A 25,181-nucleotide genomic window follows, 5' to 3' on the forward strand; every position below is an offset into this window, starting at 1 on the left:
CTGGCGGCCAGAATGGGGGAAGCTGAGCGCTTAGACGGGATGCTGGCATCAGCCCCCATCATCACCCCAGGCTGACGGACTCTTCTCCCAGTCCGTGATGGTGCAGGCCCAGAAGGACTTCGCAGGTTGGCTGCCTTTCTGCCCGAGGCAGATCCCTAGGGTGCCGAGGAGCTCTGAGGCCAGTCCTCACGCATGCTACGGACAACATCCTAATAAAGCCCGAGCCGTTCTCCTCAAAACAAGATACACCCAACAACACCAACCAAACAAAAAGGATGTGTTTAAAACATGACAGTGGCAGAGGTATCAAAAATATGCCAGTTTTAACCACAGGAAAAAGATAACTGGATTTATTTTTTCCCCCAAGTCTTCCTGGCAAGCCTGTGAGGTGGCCGTGTTTTAAAGGAAGGAAGTGAAAGAAACACTGGGGATAAAGTAGGGAGGAAAGGGGATCTCACACGTGTCCCAGGACCATCAGCACGGGGACAGGGGCAGACGGTACGTTAAAAATGCAGGATCCTGCAAACCCCACGTGAAGTACATAGAACAGGCAAATGCATGGAGACAGAAAGTAGGATGGTGGTTATCAGGGTTGGGGACGGGGGTCGGGGGGGGAGTTATTTAATGGGTACCATTTCAGTTTGGGACAATGGAAGTTTCTGGATATGGAGAGTGGTGATGGGTATATAACATTGTGAATGCATTTAACGCCACTGAATTGTACACATAAAAACGGTTAAACGGTCAATTTCATGTTATGTATATTTTACTGGAAAAAAAAAAAGTGCAGGGTCCTGAACTTCCCCCTGGACCTACTGAGTCAATCTGAGAGGTGGGTCCTGGAATCTGCATTTGAGCCCACTGACCCTGGGATTCAGCCCTTTGCTGGATGGGAGGGCTATAGTCAGAGCCTTCCTGTCCCACTTCCCAGGCCCTTTGGCTTTCCACCCCAAAGGAGCTGAGAAAGTCCCACAGCATATAAAGTGATGGGAATTCTCCCACATGGCTCTCCTCCGCACTGTTGACACAGGTGAGAGATGCCAAGAGGACGCACAGACAAGCTGCTCAACCGAACACACGTGCCACGTACGTAACATTCAGGCCAATGACAAAAGGGATCCAAGTGGCGCAGGAGGGTGGGGGCCTGGGCTGGGGAGCCTAGAGGAGCAGGCCCCACTAGTGGGGGTGGTGCCAAGGGTACACAATCTGGAGGAACCATGGGTCAAGGGTGTGGTCTCCCCCGTCCCCTGAGCACCCAGCCCAGGGCCCGGCTCCTCCGCGGAGCTCAAGGAAGAAGGAATATTGGTTCAGTGGAAGGCTCGGGAATGCCAGTGTCAGCCTGGGGCGCAGAGCAGGACGTCCGAATAAAGACAAAGCTGTACTCTGGCGGCTTTCTCACCCCTGCAGTCTTGTGAGCGCACAAGACAGACATGCATGTGCCTCTTTCTAATGGATTCTGAGCGCGTGCGTGCTGGGGGCAGTGGGGCAGACTGGATCAGAAGAGGAGAAAGTGGGATTTCACGAGGATGTCCACCTACCTACTGTTCACTTCGGGACGCCTGTGGGAGGGAAAAGGATGCTGCTAAGCAGTACGTCAGGACGCAGCGGGTAAACCAGAGCATATGGCCTCCATAGTGTCTTACTCCAAAATTAACCCAGTCCCAGAAAGGCAAATGGCAAAGGTTCTCAAAGTCTGGTCCATGGGAGCTCTGTATCAAAAACCACCCAGGGCACTTGATAAAATGCAGATTCCCAGGCCCCTCCCCAGACCTACAGAATCAGAACCGAGGGGGGAGCCTGAGACTCTGCATACGGGCGAGCATGCCAGACCACTGAGACCCCCCTGAACAGGTCAGAAGGAGTTAGGGAAGAGGCTAACGAGGGGAAGCTCCCCGCTTGCCAAGACACCCATGTGCCTTTGTAAGTTCTCACACTGACCCTGGAAACCACCGCACGGCATGTCTTGGAGTAGAGTCCCTTCCTCGCTCTGGGCCTCAGTTTCCTCACTCCCTACAGAGAGTGAATTGACCTCACCCCTGCCAAGGCTTCCCTCTCAGGACTCCACATTCTAGGTTCCCAAATGGCCAGGGTCAGACCTCCTTTCAGGGGCCAGCTGGCCTCTCTGGATGGCACAGAGGGGCGGGGTAAAGTCTCCTGGAGCCGAGGGGGCAGTCTAGGCCCCAGAGGCAGTCACTCCCAACTGCCCCTGGCTGGTTGGAAGCCAGTGTGCCGAAGATGCCAGGAAGAAAGTCCCACGACTCCCAGCAGCACAGCCTCTGCTGGGTGCCCTGGCGGCCTTCGGGGAATCATAAGCTGATGAAGGAAACCACAGGGGAGAAGCAATAGTCCTGGGGCAGGCAGCACAGCAGCCTGGAACAGCCACTTACTTCAACCTGTGTAACCTCTGTAGCCTCAGCTGTGTGGTCTGTAAGATGGGGAGAACGCAGGTATCTCACAGGGGTGGGGGACGATCCCTGCACTCCCCCACACCTCTGGGTGGCCCTCAGTAAGTGACTCCATTGTTACTGGGACCTTACCGAACAGGAACACACATTCTCTCCTGCCTGGGTGCCCAGCACTTCAAAGTTCCAGGCACACGGGCGAGGCTGAGCGGTGAGGTGAGGGAATCCAGCACACAGGAACCAGCAGCTGTTGTTTTCACTACTCTCCAGGCCCCCGGGGAGAGCTTTCTGTACAATTAAAAGGTACTGAACACACTCAATGCCCGAGATAAAGTTACAGCCCAAAAGGGCTGGCAGCCTGAGCCAGCCTCCAAATCGGGCAGCCACAATGGTCCAGGCCATTGGCACCTGCATCAGCCACCAGGTGGTGGGGGTTCCACAAAGTGCACCACGTGGACCAAGGACGCACATGGAGGGTCACCACCCCAGGACCCGCCGCCTCCCCTTCTCCTTAGCCCAGGCTTAGCGTCACCAAGTTCGGGGCCACGAGTCCAGGTGGGACTCATCTCCGTGTCATACGTCTCTGGCTGTTAATTCCTCCCAAATTTGAGGCTGCTGCCACACCCACTGGGCTAACAGCACGGGGTAAGGGCTTGGAGGAAGTGCCACCATCAGCATCTTCTAAGTGGCCTCTCTGGAAGGCACCCAAACAGCAGACGAGAGAAAGCCTGAAGGGCCCACCTTCACGGTGGCTGCCGCAAGGGGCATAGAGTGTGTGGTCCTTGCGAAGAGGAGGCGGTCCTGACTTCTCCCCTCCCGGACAGGCACTCATCTGACACGCTCAACACGAAATGCATTCACAGAGAGTAAATTCATAAAAAGTAACGACACGCACACACGCGCACCTTGGAACAACGGCTTGCCATCCTCTCCGGCGTGTTCACAGCCCTTAGGGACTCACAGCAAACACGAGATCCCACGGCGATCGCCTCAGCCAGCTGTAATGATGTGCTGGGTGTGCTTATCTGCTGGGGCTCCAATCTGTGCACACAGCAACACACCTGATTTCCCACTTCCGTCCACTGGCCACGTGACAGACGAGAGGGGCTCACTCCAGGATTGTGTTTGCTATTTTCCGTGAGCCTTGTGCTTGGTGGCTCTTGAGATGATTAAAAGGGGAGTAAATTTTTTTTTCTCCAGAATGGCTGGGGGGTTCTAGCAAATTGTCCAGTTAACTTAATTGAAATACTACAAAGAGCATAAACAGTACGTAATAACTATTATGGAAGTTTCCTGACGACTCAGAAGGGCAAATAAACAGCTAGCAGCCCTTCAGAATCACCTATCTCATCAAATCTCAATATTTCAAACTTAAAAATTTTACATACACACTCACACACATTGTTTGGACTCTGGATAAAGGGGAAGTTCCCTCCCCCTTATGGCACAGGGAGCATGAGGCCCCATGGGTATGAAGGATGTTAACTGCAAATATTGCTGTCCAACAGCTTTGAGGTGGGTAATATGATGCCATTTTACAGATGGGTAAACTGAGGCTCGGGATACTCAATAACTTGCTTGGGGACACATAGCCAGTAAGCAGCAGAGCCGGCAAATTCAAACCAAGGCATGTCTGATTCCAAAGCTGATGCCTTGGACCCACTGTGAAGGTTCAGAAGCAAAGTTCAGTCCATCTCGCTGAGCAGTCACACAGGGCGGAGGGCGCTGGGCCCCAGGAGATCGCCCCAGGGAAATCAATCTGAATTTTTTCCAACAGCAGTGACTTTCACCCCTGACTGTCTGGGACGCCAAGCCCCTACTGTCTCTGTCCCACCCCACTAGCCAGGGCAGCTCACACTAAACCCTCGTGGTCCTAGTGGGTGGCTTCTAATTCCAACGTGGAGATCTGATCTCACCTCCAACCCGGCAGAAATCCTTCATAGAGGGAAAACACGAGCCGAGCCACTGCGGAAACTGCTAAAGGCGCAGAGATAACAAACGCTTGAGCTGCTTAAAACGACGAATGTCAAGGAGAGGACAAATGTTTTTTATTTTCTTAAGATAAAAATTTAAAGAAAAAACGGACCCGAAACTTAACATGGGTCTCCTTTCCTAAGATCCACACACGGTCTTCCCACACTGCTTTGAGGTCTACAAATTGGAATCAAGTCCTGGCTGTGATACCAGAAGCTGTGTGGTCTTGGGCAAGTTACTAAACTTTTCTGAGCACCAATTTCCCCATCTGTGGATGGCATTAGCAATAGAACCATCCCTCTGGGATGCAGGAGGACTGATTAAGACAACACATCCCATTTGGTTAGCACTGTGCCTGGTCCTTGGGAGGGCACAGTGGTGGGACCGACACAGATACAGAAGGGCCCGCATCCTGTCCTCCATGGGGCTTTATGAGAGGGGGAGAAGCAAGAGAAGATAAGAACTCAAACGACTAACAAAAAAGGGAGAGAGCAGAAGAGGCTCTGTCAGGTCCTATGGCTTTTGAAGCTGGGGGTTGAGGGAAAAGGTGAATGAGGCAAGGGCATCCGAGCTGGGCCTCACAGCCTGGGCAGGCTGCAGATGCAGACAGATAAAGTGTCCAGTCTACAAAGATACGAATTTGCCAGCAACTTTTAAAAAATGACATGGTTCTTTTAACCGATTGGCAACACCCTCCTGCCTTAGGGGCTCAGCACGCGTGACCTCGCTTCATTCTGGAGCACTCTCTCTCGCTCTCTGACCACCCTACCTAAATACCGGACAGCGTCCAATGCCATCACACAGACCCCTCACCTGGCTGCTTTTTCCTGCACAGCACTTACCATCCCCTGACACATCCCGTGCGTATCTGCCTACTGGGAGTCTCCTCCCACAGAACATAAGCTCCATAGAAACAAGGGCTGTGGTTGTCTCGTTGGCTGCCATCTCCCTGGCAGCTACAACAGTGCCTGGCAGGACTAGATGCTCGAGAAATGTGACGGAATGAATGGACAGCCAAAGAAGGCATACTTCATGTTCTCTGCCTAGGAACCCTCGGGGAACAGCACCTGCCTCGCTCTGTGGGGGCCCTGGAACGATCCCCCCTCAGATGGAGTTATTCCCAGGGCACCAACAGGGAAACTGAGTTACAGAGCACCTCAAGGTCAAACAGATTCAGGGCAGAACTAGGTGCCGATGGAGCAAGTGGCTACTTTCTGCATCTCCTGCTCTGGTCCCTGGTCTGCCCAAAGAAGGGTACCCCTCCCTGGAAGTGGCCCCACCCTGGAGGCCAGGGCTGTCACCAGCACAGGACCTGTCACCCTGCTGATCTCAGGACACCCTCCATGAGCAATGGCAAGGTGTCCAGGCCCTTATCCCCCCACCAAGCATGCCTTCTCCCTTTCCCCACACCTCTGAAAGCGTCATCTAACAGGGCACCTCTTCCAGCTCCTTAAACTGAGCATCACAGTTGGCTGGGGACCAAAGAGCCGAGATCCTGGGGCGAGTCACCCCACAGCCTGGCTACAATGTTTATATCAGCAACAAAGTCACCTTGTGGTTCTAAGCTGGAAGAGTCCCACGTACCTCCCAGAGGAAAACCCCTAGTGACGGCCAAAGGTTTGGGAAAACACGTCCACGACCGGCTGTCCCCGACGCCCGGCCAGCATGGAAGCTCTCACAACTGCCTTTGGTCTTTAAGATCCAGAGACCGGAAGAGGGCGAATGGTGAGGGGGAGAGGGAACTCAAAATTTTCTGGTTTAGCTGCTGGCTTGATCTTATTCCACGCCAGTGATGTCATCTGTAAATCGGGAAAGGAGATCTCCCTGCACACACAATGGATACAGCATGAGGGCCCAGAATAGCCACCACCCCCAGACCTCGGAGACCGGCGCTTCTCGGCTGCAGCATGGCATTAGGAAATCGTTATTATGAACACACGAATGGCGTCTGTAGAGACACAAATGTAAACAAGTCTATCTCCACCCCACCATCTTCTACATGTTTACATAATGACAGCCTCCACGGGAACAACAGGTCAGCCTTGGATCCCTGATGTATTGTACAGACAAGACAAATGCCATCTTGACAGGAGATGGAGCAGACAGCATCCCACCCTAATGGGAAACTGAGTCAATGGGGCACTGACAGGTGCCCCAGCGAGTGAAGCTGACAACTCCACTAAGCACCAACTGTGAACTAGACAAGATGCTCTGCAGACATCAACTTTGGAACGATCCACACGTTAGCTGACACTATTATTATCTCTGCTTTACCGATGGGTAAACTGAGTCTCAAAAAGATCAAGCAACTTGCCCAAGCTCTCCCAGGTGCTTATGCTTTGCACCTACGCTTGTTTTACACCAAGCTGTCTGGAACTCCAACTTGGTGCAGCTGGCGAGGGAGGGGGTGGGACTGTCTCCAGCAGGCCCAGCCCCAGAGCCAAGGGTCAGGGACTCAAGCTCCTCCCAGGGTTCGGCGCCCCTCTTCCAGACCGTTGGTAACCCAGAACCTCAGCTGCTCCGGGACACCAACAGCGGCTCAGCTAATCAGAGCCAGCTGGTGGCGGTCCCAGCTCCTGAGGCTACAACTACAACTTCAGGATTCCGTCTCCTGGGGAGACCAACACGGGCAAGCTGGAATTAGGAGGCCTTGCTGCTGGCTTTTTCTCATAGGAAAGAAATAATTATTACGTAAATGAGTCTGGTGTTTTCCAGCTGGTAAGCTTGCTGCCTGGGAGAGCATTCTGGGGCCAACCCATAGACAAAATCTGAAATTCCAGCAGGACACCCTTAGGGCTGTGGGACCTTGGGCACATCAATTAACCTCCATCCTTATCTGTCCCCATCTTCAGGGAGATGACACAGCCCCACTCCCAGAGTTGTGATAAGATTTTAAGGAGACACTGCATGTAAATTACTGCAACACAATAGGTGTTCAAGAAACAATGAATAATCATGTTGTGCCCTCCCCCTCTTATTTTTCCTGGAAAAAGTATTCAAACTTCAAACTGATGATGACCGACTCTTCTCAGAAGCCCTAGCTTCCATCTAAATTTCTTCCTATTCTACACACAAGATCCAGGTTTCATGACCTAACTTGGGGTGGGGGGTGGGGGGGGGCGGGGGACGAGCCGGTACCGGAACAGAATGGAATGGGCGCAACCACCTGGAACATTTTAACACTAAAACGCTGTTTTCCACTTGGGAGCGATTAGGCAGCGAGACACAATTAGACCGCCGCGTTTGTGTCTCCGCCGCGGCAACTTCTCTTTCTGCGTTAGTCGTTCAAGTGTATGGGAAGTCTCTCCTCTTCTGGCAAACGCGAGTCATCACTTTCCCCTCCGAGGGGCGGCGGGAAAGCAGCGCTCTCCTCGGCCCTTTATGGGGCTGCCAGGCGGGTTACAGGTGCGGTCACTGGGGGCCGCCCCAACTTCGCGCGGGGCCGGTCCCTTTCCCACGCTTCCCAACACAGGCGCGGGCTCGGCTGCGAGCTGGGTCTCCGGGCGCCGCGGGATCCGGCAGGCGTGGCCTTGACCTCCCATGCAGCCCTCCCAAGGGCTCGGGCCGGAAAGCCGCGGGGCACCCCCCCCCCCACCACCACCACTGACCCGAAGAACTAACTCCGCGTCCCGCGCAGCCCCCCTGCACCCGCCCGGCGCTCGGGGCTCCGCGCGCGGCCAGAACTTTGCCACCGGCGGCTGCCCGGCCCCGGCCCGGAGCGCCCCCGCGCGCCCGGCCCCGGCGGCTCCCCGGGCCTGCGGCCCCGCCGCCCGCGCCGCCCTCCCCGCCCGCGCGCACCTACCCGGCTGGCTGCGGTCGCCATCCGCTCGAAGCGAGGGCTCCCCGGCGCGGGGCCGATCGGCGGGCCCCGGCGCGTCCACGCCCGGCTCGCAGGCGGCGGGCCCCGGGGGGCGCGTCGGCCCGGCCCCCGCCCCGCAGGAAGGCGCCGGCTCGCCCTGCGCCGCGAGCTGGCGGACGCGCTCCCAGGAGCCCGAGTCGGCCGCCCGCATGCCGGGTGCCCGGGGGGCGCTCCCCGCGGCGGCGCGGGGGGCTCCGACGGCGGGCGCCGGCTCACAGCCCCCGGGGCCGCCGCCGCATCGGGGCGCAGCCGAGCGCCGCCCCCGCCGCCCGCCCGGCCGCCCGCGCGCGCCCGACCAGGGCTCTCCGTCCGGCCGATCGCCGGGCCGTCCGCGGCCGCCGCACGCGAGGAATTCGGCCGCCGAACCGCTCACGTGGGAACGACTCTCACTCCCGCGGCCCCTCCTCCCGCTCCTTCCGGGCTGGCGAGGCCGGCCGCTCGCCCCGCCCCGGCCCGGCCCCGCCCCCGGCCCCGCCGCGGCGTCCGGACTCGCCCGAGAGCCTCCGCGAGCGCCGCGTCGCCCCCTCGTGCGTCCGGCCCCCAGCCACTCGGCGCATCCCCAGCCTGGTCATTCCCGGAGAAACTGAGGGTCAGAAAGATGGCCAATGCACGGCGGTCGGAAGGGACAGGTCTGAACCCAGGTCTTGCATCGAGGGGCCGGCGGCCTGGCACCCCAGTTGGCACATGTCTCTCCACTCACTGACACCCTTGTGACTGCCGTGCTGAGGAGCTGAAGTCCCAGCGACTGGCCGAGAGTGGGCAGGGAACGGGCTGTGCGCCCGGCCCTTCACCTTCCCTCCCCTGTGCTGTGTGATGGGCATTCTTTAAGTGAATATGATGCTGAGCGCGTTCGCTGTGCGGTAGGGATGTGGTCCGTATGCAGGAGGACGCTGTTATCTGGTGGAGGGTCCTGGGTCTGCACCTCACTTCCTCAGGCCTCAGTTTCCCCATATACAGAATGGGGCAACAGTAATTCCCACCTCCTCCACCATCAGGGCTGCTTATGAACTCCTCTTTAAGGCAGCCATATGGCGGGTGAGATGACTCCCAGGGAGGCCAGGGCCTGGACCTCACGAGTGGGAGGGGGTGCCAGTGATTAACCCAACCAAGCCCCGTAGGAGGTGACACCTTGGAGGGCCTGCAAATCTGAACCTGCCCCCTGGAGTGGCTGGCAGGACTCGCTTGCTGTAAAGTGAGTTTGCAGCTCTGAGCCCCTTTTGATCTGGGGATTATGATGCTCTTTAGAAGGACTAATTATCTCCCCGAAGCCCCAGGAGGCAGGTCCGGTTTCCCCCCTATTGTAGGCATGGGGGAGCTGAGGCTGCATGGCCAGGTGAGGAGTCACATGCTCTTGGTGGCATCCCCAGCCCCCCCTTTCAGGCGCCCTTCCCAGGCCTGACTTGGTAACCTGTGGCTCCCACTGGCCCAGGCCTGAGCCCTGGGAATTTTTGGGTCACTGGCGTGTGGCTCTGCAATGAGCTGTGGAAACCAAATTACCACCCCACACCACCCCGGTCTCTAAGCCCTTTCACGCATCACTTTCCTGTCCGTGGGCCAACATGACAGGCCTCGCCTCTCAGCAACCGCTGTGGCCTGGCTACCATCCATCACGGCCTTCCCGCTTCCACCCCCGACATCTTCCTCACCCTCCCAATCACTGGGAAACCGGCCCAGCTGTGGAGGTCCCCAGGGCCGCCTCAGAGTCCCTTCCCCTCTCTAACTGGAACCGGGACTGCCCAGTGGAGGGCTGACCGTGGAGGGTGTACCAAATGCTGGCGGTGCTCCCAGCTGGGGAAGAAAACTACCCACAGGGTTAAACACCCACAAGCCTCTGGGGGAAGGACACTGACCCCCCACCAAGTGAGAGGAGATGTTGGGATCCCCCCAAGTCCTCTGCCTTTGCTGAGACAGCAGGCAGAAGAGAACCACAGAAAGAACGCTCTGAGCCCTCGCGTGCGGACAAGCTGGGAATGTCCTTGCATTCCGGAGACATCTGGTCCAGGCAGGAGTCTCTGTTTCAGCTGCTTCAGGGGCCCGACCAGGGACATGAACAAGCGAGGCGGGCCGTGCAGGGACCGCTGTGGTTGGTTTCTTAAGGGCGGTGGGGTTGCGTTCATTTGACCTGGACGCCCTTTGCACATAAAACACCAGGAAGGCTGTTCACTTCCAGAGAAACATGCTCTTTCCCACGTTTCTTGAAGTACACGGAACTCTTGGTCGACCTGCCATTTTCTCCCTTTCAACAGAGACGTGCACTTTCCTCTTAACTGCACAAGAAAACAGCAACACGAGTGTGAATATGCAGCACTCGCTGCTTGCATTCGGGGTCAGGGAGATTTTAGGGAGTGGTGGGGACTGTGGCAAACAGGAGGCCACCAGCCCCTGGAGAGGAGGCTGTAGATTGTTGTCATGCAAGACTGTGGCTCTGGTGCTACCAGAGGTCCTCGTTTCTTTTTTAGAGCTACTAGGAATGCGGATTTTTATGTGAACTCCAAGTTTAAAATGTTGGCAAGTCTTTAAATCTTAAGATGAAAGAGGAGAGGGAAGAGGAGGCAGAGGAGAAAGAACAACAAGGTAAACATGTCTAGAAGTTTCTGTCTGGCCCATTGGCCCCAGTGTTTATTTCACTGCCACCCTCCTCGGCCCCTCTGCGCCATCTCAGAAGCCCGCACGTTTCCATAATCCTAGCCGTTCTCAAGCCCACAGCCCTGGGGAATTTCTGCTGCTCACCTGACTCAGCGAAGATTGGCCTGTTTGTGTATGTGTGCTCAGGTGTGTTCCCCACACTCAGGACCAGGACTTCACACGGCTGTTGGACCCACCGTCCCTGGCTTCCTGGGGCTTCTCAGACTGCCCAGGCCTCCCCCATGTCAGCTTCAGCCTCTCAGTGTCCCTGCTCACCACTCTACGAGCAGGCAAACCTCTGACGGCAGCAATGGCCTGCAGCCTTCCAGAAAACCATCTGCCTTGGGTCAGAGGCATTTCTACCCTGAGGTAAGCATCTGATTATGAGGACACTCTGGGCCCAGGAGACATTTCTGCTCAGTTCCGCAACAGGAGATCCAGGAGCCAAGAAGTGACAACCCATTGCCCTGAGCAGGTTGGGCAGACCCTCCAGGGAGGATAACTCAGCGTGGGTTTTGTTAGAAACTCCAAGACAGGGCCAGCTTCTGAAGGTGCAACCCGTGCAGCTGCATAGGGCCGCATGCTCGAAGGGCCCTGCACTTGGGTTAATGCTCTGCTGTGGTTGCCTTGAAATTCTTAATGAGTTTTGAACTAGGGGCCTTGCAGTTTCATTTTGCATTGGGATCCGCAAATTACGTAGCTGGTCCTACTTCCAGAAGATCTTCCCAGCATCCCGGGGATGCTGGGAATTGATGTTGGAGACAACCGGGCCTGGGATTTAGCTCCCCCTGTCCTTCTCTAGGGCGTGCTGAGTCCTGCCTCTGCAAGGCAGCGGGAAGGGAGGATCTGGGATGCGGCAAGGCAGTGGGAATTGTCGCCATCCATTCTCTGCACAACTCATTAAGGAGGAGAGGTATAATGGGAATTTCCAGGGGGAAAATGGACAGTCCAGCCAGACGGAGGGGAGGCTGCTCTGGTTCTGAGCTCTGAGGCCAGACACTGTCCCCATGACCCTGACCTCAGGCCGACAGGGCACCACCAAAGCAAACACAAAGGAGGCTGGGGACAGGGACAGAGGGGTCAGTGCAGTTCTCATTCACAGTGCCCTGTTGTTCCCAGGGGAACTTCCTTTAGATCACAGGAGAGAATGACGAGATACATTTGATTTCAGGAACAAAGCCCAGAAACATGGTATTAAGGGACCGCACTGTATGTGAGATCTGCTTGCAGTTGAATATTTGAGCCTGCTGGAATTTTTCAGGTATTTTTCTTCTTGGCTCTGTTTTCATTATTGGAAGAAGAGGTTTTACTGAGTTGTTCCAGCCAACATTCCTGTACCTTCTCCAACACCTGGAGCTGAGACAGGGTCGCAACCCCGCATTCCTGGGCATCTGCACGGTCCGTCTGTAACACACTTGCCAACTCCCAGCCACACTGCCCGGGAGTCTGCAGACCTGGGCGGCAATGCCGGGGCCCCTTGCTTGTGTGTGACCGTGGAGGAGGGCCTCTTTGTCCATGCATCCAGGCACCCTCACGGCCAAAGACAATGCAAGGCCAGGTTATCGCGTGTGAGGAAGGCTTCCCAGCTCTGTCTGCAACGTGGAGTCGGTCATTTCATCCTTCTCATGGTGATTGTGTGGGTGTGTGTTGTGTGTTGTGTTGTGTTGTGTTGCTAGGAGTGAGAGCCAGTGCTTTAGTTATCTCTTGCTGTGTAACAAATCACCTCACAGCTCAGTGTTGACCATCACTCAGTTTCTGTGGGCCAGGCAGCCAGAGTGGCTTAGCTGGGTGCCTCTGGCCTCTTAGAGGCTGCGGTCAACTCAAGGCTCTCTTTGGGGAGTATCTGTCCCCCAGGCTCACGCATGAGGCCTTGGCAAGACTCAGTTACTCCTGGGTGTTGGACTGAAAACCTCAGCCCCTCGTTGGCTGTTGGCCGGAGGCTGCTGTCAGTTAGTTCCTCACCACAGAGCCATCGATCTGCTCACCGAATGGCAGTGTGCTTCCCGCAGAGGGCTCTGAGAAAGTGCAAGAGAGGCTGTGCACAAGCCAGAAACCGCTGTCTCCTTGTAACCTAATCTTGGATATGGCATCCATTGCCTTTCCCCATTCCATTCATTAGAAGGGAGTCAGTAGGTCCTGCCCACCCTGGAGGGGGGCGGGATTACAAGGAGGTGTGAATACCAGGGGGCAGCGGCCGCTGAGGGCCATCCTGGAGGCTTCCCGCCCCAGGAAGCTGGGAACACATTCTCTGGAGGCAGAGGGACCAGGACTCAAGTCCTGGCTCTGACACTCACTAGGGTATGATTCTGGACAAACGATGTCGCCCCTGGGAGCCTCAGCTTCCTCGTCTGTAAAATGGAGAGGATCGTGGCTTCTCCCCCAAAGGGCTGGGGGGTGTTCAATGATGAGACACATGTGGAGCTCTGAATGGTGCCTGGCACAACAGCTGGGCTCGAGGGACATTGCGGGAGGAGGCTGGAGTGACATGGCCATTGCTTCTAAGCCAGAGAAGTACTACCTGCTCTCTCCACCGAGACCTGCAGCCTTCAGTCCATTCCTGGGGACTCCAAAGTGGCTGGAAGTCCTGGGAAGTCCTGTGGAAGGCCCTGGGACGCCTTTGTGGCCGAGGCCACCAGCAGGGCAGCGCCGATCTTCCCTCGGCCCTCCCAGTAGGGCTCTGGGGCACAGGTGCAGTGGCAAGGATTAGACTGGGGTTCTCCTCCAGGCCCGCTCAGACCTCTGCCCTGGGGGACGGGGATGGTGCCCGAGGTGCATCCTACCATCTGTCCTGGAAAGGCCTTCCTGGCTGGAGGCTTTTGTGGGCCTGTCACAGGCTCACAGGCACCCTGTGACGATCGTCCTGGGGCTCCTAATGACCTGGTGAGATCCTGATCCCTTCTGGGGGCTTCCAAAGAAGCTGCCCTGGAGGCAGAGGCTTAGCCCCGCGCTCCGGCAGAGCCGGGCATTAGAGCATTTCCCGGTTCCCAGCTGCCCTCCGCGCCCTGCCTGTCGGACTGTCTTGGGTCCCAAGTTAGATTCTTAACTGCAACAAAAGGAAAAAGTCCTTCCTTATCCTTCACGTCAAGCAGGGAGGTTGCTGCAGGAAGTTAAAATGTTGCTGCTTATTCGGAATAAAAACAATAACATCAAAAATACTATGACTTACTAATATTGGCAAACACGTACACAGCCCCTCCTATAGGTGCCAGGCCCTGTTCTAAGGACTTTACACATTCACTTAATCCTCCCAAAAACCCGAGAGATACAAGTACTATTATTATCATCCCCATTTTACAGATGAGGAAACAGACACAGAGAAGTCAAGTTACTCACCCAAAGGCACACAGCCCGTGAGTGATGCAGGCAGGACTCAAGCGTACATCGTGTGGCTGCAGAATCCATGCTAATAACCATGATGCTACCGTGGCAACAAGTGTCACTGATTGGGCACTACCTCGCCCCAGGCATTATCCTTCCTAGCCCATTCACGCCCCCCAAAACCCTGTCCCCATGTCCCAGATGAGAAAACTGAGGTTTAGGGAGACAAAGGGATTTATCCAAGACGAGTTGGCTGGTAAATGCAGCGTTGGGAACCTAACCCTCACACGTGAGAGGCGTTATCTAGAGAAACGCCTCCCTCTCGGGGTTACAGCGAACGCCCGCCCCTGGGCCGGGTGGACTAGTCCGCCCGCCTTATTACCCGTAAGGACAGGACTCCGAACGTTCCGCGGGCACTCATGGGATGGGGCCTCTGCTGCCCCCGGTGGCCACTGGTGGTACTTCACCTTCCCCAAGCGGGACCCTTTAACTCTGGTTGGTGGGTTCGGCGGATGAGACGGCTGTGGCCACCACCGCAATTCTAAGACCCTTACGTGATGCAAGAGACACAGAGGGCCATGGGGCAGGGAGTGCCTGAGAATCGCGGTTACTATTTACCGAGCACCTCCGCCTCTGGGCCAGGCACTCTGCTGGGTACAGAGATAGACTCATCGTTGTTAAGGGTTATTAGTGATATTGCATAGAGCACCTTACACACCTTGGCTCATTTTAAACCCACAACACTATATAAGGGCTATCATTATCCTCACTTTATCAGTGAGGAAACCAAGCAACAGAGAGGTTTCGTAGGTTGCCTGAGGTCACACAGTAGTATACGGTGGAGCCAGAATTCAGATGCAGGCAGTTCTCTCTTCTCTTAATTATTATGCCATTTTTGTTTATTATTATAACAATTATTATGATTCTGATTTTACAGTTGAAGAAACCGAGGCTTAGAGAGGGGAAAGGATTTGTGTAAGATCGCACGGCTGGTAAGTTTAGACTCAGTACTTCAACCGAGTCTGTCTTCATTATTCATTCACTGGCTCAACAAGTGCTGACTGTGCACCACCCCCGTGCCAGGCACCGTACTGGGCTCCAGAGTGAAGCCCTGTGCAGTCGAGCCTGCCGCATGTGGCGCCAAGAGGGCCTGAGGCAGGGGAAGGCTGGCAATTCCCGCAAAGGAGAACTATTCCCGGCATGCTCGGCTCCTCCCTCCTGGCCCTGCCCCCCAGCCGGAACCAGGAAGGGCCCCCCGAGTCCTCTCTCGACCTCGTCCCCACTGCCATTCCCTGCAGAACGGCCTTTCCCGGGACCTGGAAAATACAACTGACAGACTTGGGAGGGGCTGTTGCGAGGCCTGCGGTGTGGACGCCTACACTTCTTCTGCAGCTGCCCTTTACTTACTAGGGAAGTTGGGCAAGTCAGGCCACCCTCCTGGGGCCTCAGTTTCCCCACCGGTGAAACGAGCAAAGGATACTTGCCTATCTCCCCAAGACTGTTGTGTGCCAAACAAAGGAGGCCGTAGGTGGGAAAGCCCACATACGTGCAGAGGGACAGACAGACAGACAGCGGGCTTGGGGCCCGTCCAGTGAAGGAACCGTTTGTCCACCTCCTGGTTTGTTCCATTCGGTCAGGCTGCCCTCGGCATCTGCCGTGGGTCCCCTCTGGTCCTGGATACTGTGGGGGAGGCAACAGGACCCCGGCGGGAGGCAGCTCACGGGCGAGAAAGAACTGCTGGCAGATACATGACTTTCTTTATAACTCTCCGTGCCGTAGACGCCTGATCAGTGGGACTGTGACGAGCCTCTGCTACCCACCTCCTCAAGGAAACAAATGACCCCAAAGACCAGGCTAGTGAGCCGCTTCAAGATTCTTGCAGTGGTGGGCGCTGGGGCCCGGACATGCTGGCCTGGCCTGTCTCTTTAAGGCTTAAAGTGCCCATCTCTCCTAGAGAGACTCAGCTCTCACAGTGGCTACGAGCAAGTTGGAACCATTAGGTAAGAACCTTGTGCAAAGGCCTGGGCCTTTCGTGTGAAGATCTCTGAGTGACCTGCAAATAGCAATTAGGCATCTCAACACCAAGGTGGGGTTTACTTATTCAAAGACAAAGCTGGCTTCTCTTGCTGGGAAAAACAGAAGTCCAGAGAAGCTGAGACACTTGCCCAGGGGCACACAGCAAATCAAGGGCCCAGGCAGATGGACTTCACTAAGCCCTAGAGTAGTGTTTCTCGAAGTGTCGCCCCTGGACCAGCTGCACCACCGTCACCCCTGAGCATTTATGAGAAATGTATGGGGCCAGCCTGGTAGCGCCGCAGTTAAGTTTGCACGTTCTGCTTCGGTGGCCCGGGGTTTGCCAGTTCGGATCCCGGGTGTGGATGTGGCACGGCTTGGCAAGCCATGCTGTGGTAGGCGTCCCACATATAAAATGGAGGAAGATGGGCAGGGATGTTAGCTCAGGGCCAGTCTTCCTCAGCAAAAAGAGGAGGATTGGTAGCAGATGTTAGCTTAGGGCTAATCTTCCTCAAAAGAAAAAAAACGAAATGCAAATCCTCTGCCCCACCCCAGACCTCCTGAGTCAGAAAGACAGGGGGTGGGGTCCGACAGTCCGTGTTTTAACAGCCTTTCACGTGACTCTGGTGCTGACAAAGTTGAGGGCCACTGCCCTGCCTAAAGGAAGAGCTGCTGGGTCTCCATGCCCTTCTGAGCCGGCAGGAACATGGCAGCAGAGCTCAGCAAGGTCGCTGTCCCAGGGGCCGCGGCATCACAGTTACATAACCCCCCTCCCGCACCCTGATGGCTTTCTGCACCCAACGTCCAAACTCGGGGGCCCTCCCTTTTCAGGAGGCCACCTGCCTGGGCTCCGAGAGGCCTGTCCACACATGCCCGTGGCTGCTTTCCTGTAATTATGGGCTTTACCTGCCCGTCCGCCCACCAGAACTCGGGCACGTCAGCCAGAGCAGCTCCCGGCTTCTCCAGCTCTGAAGGCAGAGCCCGCACGGCCCCCATCACTGCCGCACAAGCAGATCAGAGGGTTCTGTGGCTGCCAGGGTCCCCGGCAAAGTCGGGGGTGGGCCTGACTCTGCCCCCGGCTGCCCCAGCGTGGGCCAAGCCCAGGGAGGAAGGCAGAACGTCGTGCACCCTGGACATCAGGAAGTCACCTCAGGCCCTGGCCTCTGGGTTCTCAGAGCAGAAATCTGCCATGGCCTCTAGTCCCAAAGGGACTAATTAGAATTTGTTCTAAATTCTTCTTTTTCCAGGATTGTCCTTTAAATATCTTTGGAACTGGTTTCAGGAAGCAGATCTGTTGAACAGATACGTAGGAAGGACTAGCATCCTCCCCCAAAGTTTCTCATTAAAACAAACAAGCAAAGATGTGTTTTGCTAAATATGAAAGAAGCTGCATTCTTTCTGTGTTTGAAGACATGACCTTTGAAAGTGGAATGTTTCTCCCAGATCAGGGCCCCAGGGGAGGGATTCTCAGGGACTCCTGCGGTGAAGGACGAGCTGCTGGGTGGGCCGAATCCCACCTCGCCTGTGACTTCAGGGCAAGGACAGGGTCTTAAATTGACAAATGCCCACAGGGCTGGGCACACTGGAATTTGTGGATGGATGGAAAGATCCTGAGTTCCAGCTCCAGGCCTCCCAGCTGCCCTGTGCTAAACTTAACAAGCCCTTCCATGGTCCCAGCCCTTTCCCATTTGGCCTACGGAAAGTGTCCCATGTCTTAATAAATAACAAGAGCTACTGTTTACTGTGGGCCCAGCAGTCTGCTAAGGCCCTCCTTTAACCCCCAACCGCCCTGTGACAGAGGGATGCTGTTCCTATACCCACTTCAAGCAGAGGAACTGAGGGTGGGAGCAGAGAACACAGGTTTGCAAACTGGTGGCCCTAGAGCCGAGTGTGGCCTGGGAAGGTGCTTTCTTTTCCTAGCATCTAATAAAAAACCTTTTAGAAACTAGTTGCCAACACTCTAAAATTAGGACAACTGACACTAAAAGATTCAAGTATGTAGCTTTATTTTGGAAAAATCAGGAGTTCTGGTAACAGTGAACCAGCGCACATGGTAACAGAGCGCCCTCTCTCCACCCCCTGCCCTGTCCTCCCGCTACTCCCATATCGTCTCACTCCAGCTCCCTGGCTCTCATAGGGGACCCGCCCGGGGGCTCCAGGCGTGGGGTTTATGACCGCTAGTCTTAGGCCACAGTTAGTGACATGCAAAGTCAGCGCTTGCCTGGGGTCTGTGCCTGTGTCTCTTGTCCATCTCACCAGTGCCCACTCCCGGGAGATCCCGACGTGTGAGGTCAGGAGCACTGGACAGGGAGTCAGGAGATGCAAGTGTTTGTTCTGTTGGCTGGGTGACCTTGAGCAGAGCCTTTTCCCTCTCTGGGCCTCAGTTTCCCCATCTATACAATTAGGAGGTCTGATAAAAAGACCTCCCAGACCCCTCCGCTCCTCTCAGCCCAACGAAGGCTCCTCGCAGCCGCAGGGCCAGTTGGGGAACTGTCCTCGGGCTTGTAGACAGGCCAGGCACGGGCTTGCACACCCGAGCCACCTCTTGGCAGGGGGACAGTCTCACTGATGCAGAGCTTTGCCATCAGCACCAGCAGGGGCCAATGGTCTGGCCCTTCCCAGCAGCAGGAGGGCGGGTTCCTCCCTTGGAGCGGCCTTCGGCACCCATAACCTAATTGCACAGAGAAAAGCGCCTATCAGGACTGGCTCAGACTCCCTGCTCTGAAATGCAGGATACCTGAGCTGGGAGGTGGAACCAGCTGGTCCCTGCCCAGGTCAGTCTGAGGACGAGGATGCCCGCCGGGCACTGGGCAAGCTGGTTGGAGCTCTGCCCTGCCAAGGGGAAATGCTTGTTCAAGTCCCAGGAGCAGAGAGCATGCATTCAACCTCCCTTCTCTTTCTTTCTTTCTTTTCTTTTTATTTGGTGAGGAAGATTAGCCCTGAGCTAATATCCGCTGCCAATCCTTCTCTTTTTGCTGAGGAAGACTGGCCCTGAGCTAACATCTGTACCCATCTTCCTCTACTTTCTATGTGGGACACCTACCACAGCATGGTTTGATAAGCGATGCGTAGGTGCGTGCCCAGGGTCTGAACTAGCAAACCCCAGGCCACCAAATTGGAGTGCACAAACTTAACCACTACACCCACCACTGGGCCAGCCCCTCCCTTCTCTTTCTTCACCATACAAACATTCGACAGAGAAGACTGAAGCCCAGAGAGGGGGAGCAATTGCCCAAGGTCACACAGCAAATCAATGCCAGAGTCAGCATGAGCTCAGGCTTCTTGACCCCCTTGTTGGGGTATTTTCCATATTCTCTCTCCTTTGGGAATTCAGAACCCTACAACTTCTTGGAATTAGGCCTCAGAAAAGGGTTGGAGGGGCCCACATGGGCAGGAACCGTCTGGTTCAGAGGCCTAGCCGGGTCTTGTGTGGTGCCTAAGACACAGACCACTGCCTACAGAATGGGGACCCGGGCTCAGGGGTGGCAAGAGTTGCCTTCTGGGATGGACGCTCGCTCTAGAGGAAAGGTTGTAAGACTGGCAGTTGGCAGCCCACATTTGCCTTACAGACGTATTTTGTTTTTCCCACAGTATTTTTTAAAAATTCACATTAGTTGCCAACATTTAAGAATCAGGAGATTGCACAGAAAGGACAGGATTTCTGGCTTCTCTGGAAACGTCTCAAGATCTGGCAAAAGCTGGACCATGTTTCCACCAGCAAAAACCGGCAGGAGGTAGGTCCCCTCCCTCTCATTCCGCATGCCCGGCCGTGTCTCCTTGTCCATGTGGTCTCCCTGCGTGTAAGTTTGGGATTCAAGCCCTCCCCTGCAGCCTCCCAGGGCTACAGTCACCTCTCGCTCATCCTGCTCATCTCAGAGGAGGTTCTGGTTATCAATGGTTCACAACCTGTGGGCAATTTTGCCCCCAGGGGACACTTGGCCACATCTTTTTGGTCGTCATACTGGGGAAGGGTTACTCCTGGCATCTAGTGGGTAGAGGTCAGGGATGCTGCTAAACATCCTACAGTGCACAGGATGGCCCCACAACCAAGGATTGTCTGGCCCCAAATGTCAATAGTGCCAAGGCTGAGAAACCCCGAGCTGCATCAAGAGTCGCCAAGAGCCCCAGGTCAGGAAGAGGATCTCGAGAGGGAGGGAAGCCCAGGCAGGCCTGCAGACCAAGTCCTTTCCTGCAGGTGCGAGAAGCCTGGAGCACTCACTTGATGGCACCACCGAGAAAGCAGCTGCCACATTGGCCCCGGGAGTCAAGGGCAGGAATGAAGGTTAGAAGTGGGTAGAGCAGCCAGTCAGGAGCTCCACAGGCCACAGACATCCCAGAGCTGTCGCAGAGCTGGGGGCTAACAGGCCCGAATGTGGCCAGGGCCAGGCAGCCAGTCACCATGCATCTATTAAGCACGGAGTGCATACCAAGTATCGTGTTAGGCCTGGTGGGAGAAAGCAGTGGTGTGCTAAACATGGCCCTCGCCCTCTGGGTGCGAGGGAGGTGGCCAGACGAGGAAGGGGCTCAGATGGGAGTGCAGAGGAGGGGGCTCATCTGGCAGGTGCATGCTCAGTCTTGAGGGCAGAGGTGTTATTTGGCTTCGGCTTTGCAAGGTAGGATAGGCAGAGATGGGGAGGTGGGCCTTCTGGTCAGAGGAAAGAGCCTAAGCTCGGAGGCGCATCCAGATGAGATGTTTTCTGTTAGATCCAGGAGAAACTGGGCGGGAAGCAAGGGGCACGATGTTGGAGGAGGAGCCCGTGAGCAGAAGGTAAGGGGTCTCCAAGTCAAGCTAAATGGAAGAGGGGGGCAGAGGCCCGGGGGGATGCTTGCAAAACCAGTGGAGTCTAATTAACCGTGCGACCTTGGAGAAGTCACTTAAGTTCTCAGAGCCTCAGTTTCCTCATCTGTTCAGTGGGGATAATAAGAGGTACACCAGCTCTCACCCCCAGAGTTTACCATGTGCCAAGGCACCGAACTCTGTGCTTTATTTAATCCTCACAGCAACGCCGTGAAGGACACGCTATTATCATTTCCATTTTATAGGAAAAGAAACTTCGAGACATGGGTGGGTAAATGAACTCCAACTTTCCCAAGGACACTGCTAGTCAGCAATGAAGGGGATTTGAACCTGGCAGTCTGGCGCCAGTGCGTGTTCCTAACTGTTCCACTATTCTGCCTCTCCAGAGCCTTCTCAGCAGGTTGTCCTTAAGAATAAAGGAAACACAGTAGGTAAGGTGCCCAGTCAATGCCTGCAGTTTGCTCAGAAGCTGGGACATACCACAAAGACTGCCCACCCAGCCCGACAGAGCAAAGCCCGGAAATGCATCTCCCTCTTGCAGTTCTTGAGCCCCCGCTGCCCCCCACTGCCATGTTCTTTACCATCTATCTCCATGACTTCGCTCACTCTGCCCCTGCCTGGAATGTTCTCCACTCCACCTCCACTAAACCCCTGCCTTCTGTCCCTCCCAACCCGGCTCAGACGACACTTCTTTCCAGAAGCAGTTCAGGACATGCCCGGGCAGAGCAATCACGCCCTCCTCTTTGCACCCGGAGCCTTTTTGCAAGCTTACTTGGCCCTCTTAGGGCATTAGGGTGTCATCCACATTGCCTCTCAATCTTTCCTGTGCGTAGTGTCTCCCGGGATCTTGGTAAAATGCAGACTCTGGGGTGGGCTCTGAGATTGTGCTTTTCTGACCACAAGCTCCCAGGAGATGTTGATGCTCTTGGTCCAGGGACCACACACTCTTGAGAGCCACGCACTGAGTCACAAGGTCGTGGGGCACTTCCTGGGAGTCATTCTTCCTCCGTGGACAGGACACTCCTCTGGGGGAGGGGTTTCATTTCACTTATCTCGGCATTTGTAAATCCTGGTGCGTACTGGAGGGCGGGGGGAGAGGAGAGTGGTGACTTCAATTTGACCCACATCTTCTCTGCTTCAGAGACCCCTGCCCCGCTCTTCAGAAGAGGGAGGAGTATCCGATGCCTCCATAACTGAGGGCAGCCTGGCGTGATTTCATTGTCAGCTACCCTCAATGATAAGCATCTAGGCTCGCCAGCCTGTCCTCTAGAAAAACATGAGATCGCTAGTAAGAGTGAAAGCAATGATTTGTAATTTTAAGAATTACTTGCATGTTTCAACTATCATTTCTGCTTTTTAAAAAAATGCAGTTTTTACATTTTGTGATGTTGAAAAAATGTAAACATGCCCTTTTTTAACATTTTCATTTCATGGGACAGAAAGCAAAATGGCTGGATGATGCAATGAACTCTGGACTCCTGTTCAGCATGAGGCTACCTCCCCCGGGTCACTGGCCAGGCCACAGCTCACTCCTTTCTTCTTATTTTTCTTCCCAGGTTTATTGAGCTATAATTGACATATAACATTTTTGCAAGTTTAAGGTATACAATGTAATGACTTGATACACGTATATATTGTAAAACGTTTCCCACAATAAGGTGAGTTAACACATCCTTCACCTCACATAATTACTATTTTGTTGTTGTTATGGTGAGAACGTTTAAACTCTACTCTCTTAGCAACTTTCAAGCATACGATACAGTATCGTTGACTACAGCTGCCATGCTGCACACTGCCTCCCAGAACTTACTCCTCTCGTAACTGGAAGTCTGTGCCCTTTGACCGACATCTCTCCAATGCCCCACCCTCCAGACCCTGGTAACCACCATTCTGTCTGTTTCTGTGAGTTCAGTTTTTTTAGATTCCACGTATAAGTGAGATTATATGGTATTTCTCTTTCTCTGTCTGACTTATTTCACCTAGCATAATGCCCTCAAGGTCTAGCCATGTTGTTGAAAATGGCAGGATTTCCTTCTTTATTATGGCTGAATAATATTCCATCACACACACACACACACACACACACACACCCCTTCTTTGTCCATTCATCCATCAATGGCCATTTAGGTTGTTTCCACATCTTTATGAATGATGCTGCAGTGAACACGGAGTGTAGATATCTCCACAGAAGACAGTGATTTTGTTTCCTTCAGATAAATTCCCAGAAGTGGAACTGATGGATCAGATGGTAGTTTTATTTTTAGTTTTTTGAGGAACTCTATACTGTTTTCCATAGTGGCTGAAACAATTTACATTCCCACCAAGAGTGCACAAGGGTTCCCTTTTCTTCACATCCTTGCCAACATTTATTCTCTATCTCTTTGATAACAGCCATTCTCGCAGGCATGAAGTGATATCTCATTGTGGTTTTGATTTGCATTTCCCTGATGGTTAGTGATGTTGAGCATCTTTTCATGTACCTGTTGGCCATCTGTATGTCTTCACTGGAAAAATGTCCATTAGGGTCAAATAATTGGATTATTTGTTTTTTTGCCATTGAGTTGTATGAGTTCCCTATATTTTGGATATTAGCCCCCTATCAGATATAGGTTTGCAAATATTTTCTCCCATCTATAGGTTGCCTTTTCATTTTGCTGACTGTTTCTTTTGCTGTGAAGGAGCTTTTCAGTTTGATTTAATCTCACGTGTTGATTTTTTCTTTTGTTGCCTGTGCTTTTGCTGTCATATCCAAAAAGTCACCGTTAAGACCAATGTCAAGGAATGTTTCCCCTATGTTTTCCTCTAGGAGTTTTACGGCTTCAGGTCTTACATTTAAATCCTTAATCCATTTTGAGTTAATTTTTGTGAGTGGTGTAAGATAGGGGTCCAATTTCATTCTTTTGCATGTGAATATCCAGTTTTCCCAAAACCATTTATTGAAGAGACTGTCCTTTCCCCATTGAGTGTTCTTGGCTCCTTGTCAAATATCAGTTGACTGTATATGTGTGGGTTTATTTCTGGGCTCTCAATTCTGCTCCATTGGTCTACAGGTCTGTTTTTATTCACGACTGGCTTCTGAGGCTGACTTTGTCTTATTACCAGCACATTCCTGGGCAGCGTGCTCCTGTCCCACCACTGCCAACCAAGTCAGGGAATCAAAACGAGTTTTAACATCCACTTAAGCAAAGCAATTTGGAAGGTCACCCTGCTCAGGGAAGAGAGTGAGAAAAAGAAAAACCCTGTATACATTGAGGGCAATCATATCAACAGTTAAATTGTCCACCATTCACATCCAAGTTCCACCGGGCAGTTAATGGCAAGCTGAATTCACGTGGTGTATTATTTTCTTAGTAAACATTTGCACGAAGTATTTGGTTTATCCTTACCATTAATGCTTAGTTAGCAGAGCCTCGGAAGATGTCTTGGCTGTGGGCCTGGGGGACCTTTCTCCAATGCAGACCCTTGCAACTTGGTCCCATTTTGCAGGTGGCAGCAAGACAAGCCAGCAGGAAATTTTCTACTCAAAGTGCATTTCCTGCCCCATAGAGAACAGGTGGCTTTGGGGCACCTGTGGGAAGATGCACTTATCTGGGATGGGTGGAAAACAACTCTATTTGCATCTGGAGAGAGCTGGGCAGCGGCTTCTCCAGCAGGTAATCTGACACATGGCTCACAGGCCTGTCTATGCTGCTCCCTGGAACGCATGCAGATATCCTAGATCCTGCAAGCGATGCCCATGTGGCCTGGCAGGTGTCCCTTGCTTGGCACTGTGCTGCAAAGCTGCACTCACAGCTGGAACTCAGCACGGCAGTGACCATTTATTAAGCATCTGCCATGAACCAGGTTTTTATATGCGTTCATCTCCTCCATTCCCAGCCCAAACGCTGTAAGGTAGGGCAGTTCCTAAGCCCATCTAATGAATGAAGAAAGCTGAGGCACATGGGGGAGGTAATTCCCACAAGGCCATGCAACTAGTAAGCAGCTGAGCTGAGGCTGGAACCTGGGTCTGCTGATTCAAGACTGGGCCCCTAAAACTTTTATCCTGTTTAACTAGTCCAATTAGCTAATCACCCAACTAACCAACCAGTTGACCAGCCAACCTCCCACTAGCGTACACATTCTCTGGGTGCCTACTGGGTGCCAGGCACTGGAAACAAGGAGAGTTTAAGACAGAATCCTGCCGGAGCTGCAT

The 25,181-nt window shown here is 54.1% G+C and overlaps 1 protein-coding gene across 5 annotated transcripts in view; it reads right to left on the reverse strand.

Annotated features, from left to right (window-relative positions):
* KAZN (kazrin, periplakin interacting protein) overlaps nt 1-25,181 on the reverse strand; it is a 1,019,918-nt gene that overhangs the window by 141,964 nt on the left and 852,773 nt on the right. Inside the window, exon 1 of one of the 5 annotated variants that reach the window (XM_023627339.2) lies at nt 8,179-8,629. The exons of 3 other annotated variants lie outside the window; for them this stretch is intronic. In XM_023627339.2, the coding sequence (XP_023483107.1) occupies nt 8,179-8,386 (208 nt within the window). In that variant the 5' untranslated portion in view covers nt 8,387-8,629. Of the gene's footprint in view, nt 1-8,178; nt 8,630-25,181 lie in introns of those variants that run through there. One more of the 5 variants, XM_023627354.2, reaches the window with a different exon arrangement.

Source organism: Equus caballus, chromosome 2, assembly GCF_041296265.1.
Source record: "Equus caballus isolate H_3958 breed thoroughbred chromosome 2, TB-T2T, whole genome shotgun sequence".
Classification (NCBI taxonomy): Eukaryota; Metazoa; Chordata; class Mammalia; order Perissodactyla; family Equidae; genus Equus; species Equus caballus.